Raw genomic sequence first — 7,526 nt, forward strand, 5'->3', positions numbered from 1 at the left:
TGCGCCAGACCTCCTTATTCATTATGTTTGAAAATGGAACACTCTCGGGAGGATGGCTGCTTGGTGAGTACCTTCATTATGTCTGTATATTTCTACTAAAGGGACACTAAACACAAATTTTAATCTCATGTTTCAGATAGAGAATACAATGTTAAACAGCATTACAATTCACTTCTATTATCTCATTGTATTTATTCTTTAGATATCTTATTTTTAAAAAATAGCAATTCACATATATGAGCCAATCATATGAGGCTTCTATGTGCAGCCACCAATCAGCAGCTATTGAGCATATCTAATATGCTTGTCATCAAAAGTTATCTATAGAATGGAGAAAATGATCTAATCTAAGTAAATTATCAAGCTGCTAACAATTGCAGGTTCTTATTAAATTGACAGTCTAGTATAAATTGCACTTCCATTATTCAGATAGGACTTTTAATTTTAATAAACTATCCAAATTACTTCCATTAACAAAATGTGCACAGTATTTGTATCTTTTATATTTTTGAGTCACCAGCTCCTACTGACCATGTGCAAGAATAAGTGTGTATGCATTTGTGAATGGCTGATGGATGTCACATGGTACAGGGGGAGTTTCAAAATACATAACACTTTAAATTGTAATAAAAACTAACTTTGATATTAGACTAAGTGCTATTGCATTGTCTTGTTATCTAGCATTTTTGGATAATTAAAATCTACTGTGTTGACTGGTCCTTTAAAATAGATTTTTGATCTAGACTAATACTGGCATAAAAGTAGATTGCTTATAATGCACAAATTTAATGTTTTTATTAAATCTATCTTTTATATGAAATTCATGTTGTGTCCCTTTAAAGCACATGATGTACCTGTAGTAATCCAAACACATATGTTACATGACAGGTGACGCAGGGTACGGCTGCAGACCATGGCTATTAACCCCCTTGGTGCACCCCATTACAGAGCCACAACTCAGGTACCAGGAGGCACACATAAGAACAAGGAATGTCATTGAAAGGAGCTTTGGCCTATTAAAAACCAGGTCCAGGTGTCTGGATGTTACAGGCGGAGCATTACAGTATAACCCCAACAAAGTGTGTTCCATTGTCAATGCTTGCTGTATTCTACACAACATTGCTGTGGACACACGTTTGTTGGGGGATATTGACCCAGAGCAGCAGCAGCAGCTGGTTCCTGTACCTGAGGATGTGGACAGGAGGACACTGAGGGGGAATGAAGTGAGGGATTATGTCATCCGGGAATACTTCACCTGTAAGTTACTTATTCATAAGTACAGTAAACCGTAACATTCACATGTATTATGATGTTTGACAGTACCTCACCAACCATTGCATGTGTATATATCATGTCTTGCAGAATTTCAAACTTTGGATTTCCACTGCATGTAAGTGAAACTACTACATCCCAACCCCCTTCCCTTAAAGGGACACTATACCCAAACATATTCTTTCATGATTAAGGATAGAGAATATAATTTGAAAAAACCTTAAAATTTACTTCAATTACCTATTTTCAGTTATTCTTTAGATATACTTTAATGAAGACATAGCAATGCACACAGTGAAACAATCACAGGAGGCATCTATATACAGCTACTAATCAGCAGCTACCAAGCATATCTAGATATGCTTTTCAGCAAAGAATATCAATAGAATGAAGCAACATAAATAATAGAAGCAAATTATTAAGTTGTTTATAATTGTCTGCTCTTTACAAATCATGAAGGAAACAATTTTGCTTTCATGTCCCTTTAACAACCCTAATTACTGTATATTTCTCATTTGTTTCATTCATGTTTAGTTCACTATCATTAAGAATGAGGATAATGGATATTTATACCTTATGTTCACACCTTCTTTAAATACATTATTAGTTATATATACCAACGTGTAAATTTATATTGGATGTGAGGAACCTTGATTTAAATCTTAGAAGTGAATATTACTATATGTACCGTTCAGACATAACTATGTGATGTGGTTTATTGAGCAGGAATATGTCAGAAACATTATAATAATACCTTTTTTGGCCATTTCAACACAGGTATTATTATATGTTTTAACAATATTACTGTACTAAAACACACCTCACATGGATGTGGATGACAATTATATGGTAAATAACAGAGGACAAGATTTTGGATGAAATAGAATAAGATTTATTTTCTTTTAGGCCTCTTAGATGAGGGGGCTGAGGGGCCTGGAGTGGGTCTCCTGCCTCTCCTGGGTTGTGTGGATCCAGTAGGAGTGCTGGTCACAGACGAGATGCTTGAGGCGATGTCCTGCTGGTGGGTGAAATGCTCCACCAACACACCCAACAGTTGGTTCTGTTCCCTCCATCTGTGGTCACTCTGGATTTGCATGTCCGAAATGACTCTCAGCATTTGTGATTGGTTTTGTAACATAGCAGTTACAGATGCTGCCATGTCCCTTTGCAGCTCAATGGATCGCTGTTGTAAACGCTGTTGGCTCCTATGGAACCTGCGTTGGTCCCTCTGCATTCTTTCACAGGTTGACGTTAGACTCTCACAGGTCAATGTTTGCCTCCTCTGTAGGGAAATGTATTCATCACCCATGGCGGAAGTCAGTGGATCCATGGGCTCTTCCCCAGCAGGGACTATAGGCACTGGTTCCATTTCTTGATCCTCAGCTGGGGGTGCAGGCCTCGGAATCTCAGCTGGAGGTGCAGGCCCCGGAATCTCAGCTGGAGGTGCAGGCCCCGGAATCTCAGCTGGAGGTGCAGGCCCCGGAATCTCAGCTGGGGGTGCAGGGCGATGAATTTCAGTTGGTGGAGCTCTTCCAACTGCTGCCGATGGTACAGATGTCCGGATGGACTGATAGTCCCATTGGCTGCTGGTGTGCATCCACTCAGCCTGCTGGTATAATCCTTGAGTGGCATGATATTCTTGTCGGGGGGTAAAGACATCTACCCTTCGGGGCTGGCGTGGCTCCCCCTCCAAGCCAAAGGAATAATCCTCCGGCCAGGGCTCCTGCCAGGTATCCTCCTGTAATGCAGGCGACATAACATTGAGATTCTCAATTGAGGCAGTCCAACCCATGTCATGCCTGGCATACTCCTGCTGGAGTCTCTGGATCGGTGGTTGAGGTGGAGATATACTTTGATCCGGTGTTGGAGGGGGATGCATGGGCGTAGGCACCCTGGTGACTGGAGGTTCTGTGGAGGAGTCAAATGATGAGAGGAATTAGTACAGTCAGATATATATCCATGTGGGCAAACAATGTACATGCTAGGGCCTATCCACATTCTCATGTCAAACTCTATAACATGCATGTGCACATTGAGATTTGTGATATGATGGGTTTTAATATGCAAAGTATACATGTATGTGCTTCATACAATAGTTCTGTGTACATGTCAGTGATGGAGAAAATGTGTTCTTTAAGTGACACTATGGTTGTGATGACTATAGTGTCCATTTACTGAAAAGTCTACATGTGGCTTGTGGCCTGTGTTACTCTGAGACATGTTAGTATTTCACTATTCCACCTCATATCATGATTTTCAATGTGTTAAGTAGCATTAAATGGACATGCAACCCATATTTATTCTTTCATGATTCAGCTAGCCAAGCATGGAATTTTAAACAACTTTTTAATTTACTTCCATTAGCTAATTTGCTTCATTATCTTGATATTCTTAGCTGAAATGCATTTCTAGATAGGCTCATAAGCTGATGATTGGTGGCTGCACATCAATGCCTCGTGTGATTGCCTCACCCATGTGCATTGATATTTAATAAACTAAGATTATGAAAATAATGATGAAAAATAGATAATAGAAGTAAATTGGGATGTTGTTGAAAACTGTATTCTCTATCTGAATAATGAAATAAAATTATTTGGGTTTCATGTCCCTTTAATGTTAAATCTCATTGTATATTTTGTTGTTAGTAAGCAAAATACCATGCTCATTATTGTGTACATAAATGTGTGACAATATAGGATGTTATAACTCAAATACATATAATACTGGTGTGTGGGATGTTACTCACCAGCATGCTGTGCTGATGTTGCAGCCCCTGAGTCACGAGCCCCTGGAAGTCCACGGACTGCTGTGAGGCTCAGGGACCTACGAATGAGCTCCTGCCACTCATTGTATTCCACCTCATAGTGAGGCCCACCTCCTGTTGCCCTCTGGGACATTGCTTCCTGGCCCATCTTCTCCTTGACTCTCCTCTTACAATCATTCCATCTCTTCTTTAGGCCATCCACATTCCTCCTCTGTTGGGACACACCATTGACAGCCTCCACCACCTTCTGCCAAGCATCTTTACGCCTACGGGCAACTCCTTTGCCCTTCTCTTGTCCAAAGAGGGCATTATGGTTCTCCAGGACAGCCTGGACTAGAGCGAGGTTTTCTGCAAAACTGAAGTTAGGACACCTCATACGCTCCTCGTCCTGGGCCGCCTGGCTCCCTCCCTGAGATGTCCCTGGTGTGGGTTCCTCCCTATCCTCTCCCTCCTCCCCCCTTCTATCCCCATGTGCACCCTCTATCCCTCTTCTAAGTGTGCCTGGCCTTGGGGCAACCCCACTCCCATCCTCCCTTCTGGCTCTCCCTCTCCCTACTCCGCTCACTCCCTGACGGGGACCCTGCTGCTCCTCCTGTCCATAATCCTCTCCCTGCAACTCCCCTTCCCTCCTCCCCCCAGCCCTAGCTCTCCCTGACATCCTCACACTACACACACTCACACACTCACACTCACTCCCACTTCAATCACACACAATCACAACCAGACACTCAGCCTTTCAAACTGTAAAAGATAAATAAAATGTGTAAGTTGTTATCAAAAAAAGTGTTGTGTATTTTGTATATGTGTGTATGCAAAATGTGTGCAATATGTAAAAAAGTGACAGTAAATGTACAAGCTTATCAAATCCTCCAAATCCGACCTAACTAAATATTATGCAATGCGCCTCTCTATCTACTCTAATGACTTTCTCCTACTCACAGTAGTGTGCTGTAGCTCCAAGAACCAACCAAACACACTAAAGAAATGGCGGCTGCGCAGGGGTTTAAGTATGAATTTTGAATCTCGTCATTATGTGGCGCATCTCTTAGAACTGGCGTTATTTTTTACGAGTCGTAGGCTAATTTGCATAAAACTACACTTTATTGAGACTTTACGTGAACAAAATACAGGCGCAAGTACTTGCGACGACTAAAATGTGTATTTGCGCACATTTTGCCTGCTCGCCGGTTTTTCATACTTACGCCAGTTTAGCATCTGACGGCGCTGAATATTGGATAGCTCGAGTTGCGAGCTGAAACTGCGGGCGACGCGGGTTACCTCGCTTGCGCCGCAAACTACGATCTATATCGGATCGCGCCCCAGATACACAAATAAACCCGAAAATGCAGTTTCTCAAATATTTTATACTCTGCAGTTGGTATAACAAGTCATTTAAAATACATTTATGGAAAAACAATTTTACAGTGTACTGTCCCTTTAAGCAGATATCAGTGGTGGCACTAATCACAATATATGCTGTGAGCCTCAAACACAGGCTGACAGAGAGGCAAATGCAAATAAAATTACAAATTTTAAAAAAAAAAAAACGACTGAAGTTCTAGCCCTTAAAAGGGCTGAAGTTCTAGCCCTAAAAAGGGATTTTTGGGGTGCTGTCCTTACAGCAGAGATCAGATGAGTCCTTCAGGACCATAGTGGACACTAAATACACTAGCCTAGCTATCTATTTCCCTATAAAATCACGAGCAGCAGCACTAACCCTCCTCTCACTAAGAAAGCAGAATCTTAATGAATCTAAAATGGCTGCTGCCCAGAAGTTGGGATGGTCTGGGAGGGAGCGTCTGCTGCTGATTGGCTCAAATGTGTCTTCAGGCTGTGAGATACAGGGTCAAAGTTTCCTCAATGATGACGAATAGGTGGCGAATCGAACATTGCATATGTTCGCCCGCCGCGGCGAACGCGAACAAGCTATGTTTGCCGGGAACTGTTCTCCGGCGAACTGTTCGCGACATCACTATTGCATAATAATATATTATAATATAATATATATATATATATATATATATATATATATATATACACAGTATGTGTGTATTTTTATTTTTGAAATTATTTCACCATTCTTTTACCTCTCTCCATCCCTTGGCGAACAAACTGTGTTCTGCTACATCAAAATATTCACATTTTAACCATTGACTAATTAGTCTATAGCACCTACTGCTATTTTTTCAGCACTCCAGTTCCTGTGTTTTCATTCATAGTTGAGTCGCTTAGCCTTGTTCATATCTGAGGTATGTTTTTTGTCCTTAAGTCTATCATGAAGACCACTTTTGACCTGACTTCTCAAGACAGTAGATGGGTGTATTAAGTTTCTGCCAATTATGAGCAAATGACACTGCTCTGCATCTTCTGATTGTGAAGGGAAGTAAGCATGATGTGTCTTTCATCTCCTACACTGTTTCCTTGGCTGACCACTGCATCTACAGTCCTCAACATAGCCTGTTTCTTTGTGTTTCTTCCAAAGAGCTTGGACAGCACATCTGGAAACTCTTGTCTACCTTGAAAATTCTGCCTGTGTGGGACCTTGCTGATGCAATATAATGACCTTGTGTCTTCTTGCTGTACTCAGTTTTGCCATGGTGTATGACTTTTACAGTAAATTTTCTTCAGCAACCTCACCTTTGCCTAGATTACGACTGGTGTGCTAACTGTAGCGCAAGTGCAATATCATGTTTTTAGGATCCCTAGAGTGTCTTCAGCCTCTCTTGCCTCACCACTCCTTATGGTATTAAATAGTATTTAATAAAATAAGGACTGATGAGGCTAGAGAGACTGAAGATGCTCTAGGGAGCATAATAAAAACAATATTGCATTTGCGCTACTGTTAGCGCACCACTCATAATCTAGGCACTTGTTAGCAGAATTTGGCTGTTCCTTAACCAGTTTTATTCCATCTGCACAGCTGTTTCTGTTTCAGGTAATTAGTGTGTTTCAACCAACAAATTACATTGATGATCTTTAGCACCTGTTTGGTATAATTGTGTAATCATGCACCTGACAACATGCATATACAATCCCTGACATTGCTGTGGAGCAGGTTAGTCATTTGAAAAAAAGAATGCTTATATGCACTGTTATGATATCTATATTAGTAATTGAATTAGTTTACTGTGCCTTGAAAAATTAAAGAGATATTGTATGTTAAAAATTAACCTTTATTAATATCATTTAAAAAAAGACAGCTTTTATGGATGATAATACTGCCCTGAAGAGTTAAAAACACTCTCACTGTGCTTTGTGGATAAACAGCATATTATTATTATGCTAAAAAAGTAACAGTAGATCTTAGTAGTACTTTGAGCAGTAGATTGTAAATGAGAAATTAACTCAAGAGCTGTTATACAACTCTGTAGCCTCTTGTGCCTATATGGCTCACAATAGTTTTTAAATTATTATACTCATATATGTTATTTGTAATCCATATATAGTAAGTAATATGTATTGGAGCTATAAAATTACTACTTGGGATTTA

At 40.3% G+C, this 7,526-nt stretch overlaps 1 protein-coding gene across 1 annotated transcript; it reads right to left on the reverse strand.

The window, feature by feature from the left end:
• Positions 1-2,141: 2,141 nt before the first annotated feature.
• LOC128665001 (uncharacterized) lies at positions 2,142-2,887 on the reverse strand. The gene is made up of 2 exons (XM_053719778.1): positions 2,716-2,887; positions 2,142-2,661 (listed from the first exon to the last, which is right to left on the reverse strand). Exons 1-2 carry the CDS (start codon positions 2,867-2,869, stop codon positions 2,165-2,167), a joined length of 651 nt encoding a protein of 216 aa, XP_053575753.1. The 5' UTR covers positions 2,870-2,887; the 3' UTR covers positions 2,142-2,164.
• Positions 2,888-7,526: the final 4,639 nt, after the last annotated feature.

The sequence above is a fragment of the Bombina bombina genome, chromosome 6, assembly GCF_027579735.1.
Source record: "Bombina bombina isolate aBomBom1 chromosome 6, aBomBom1.pri, whole genome shotgun sequence".
NCBI classification, from domain to species: Eukaryota; Metazoa; Chordata; class Amphibia; order Anura; family Bombinatoridae; genus Bombina; species Bombina bombina.

Coding starts and splice junctions, on each gene's coding strand:
- LOC128665001 (XM_053719778.1), bottom strand. CDS start 2,869: ATGCACACCAGCAGCCAATGGGACTATCAGTCCATCCGGACATCTGTA. Junction 2,662..2,715: donor TGAGATTCCGGGGCCTGCAC/CTCCAGCTGAGA, acceptor CGAGGCCTGCAC/CCCCAGCTGAGGATCAAGAA.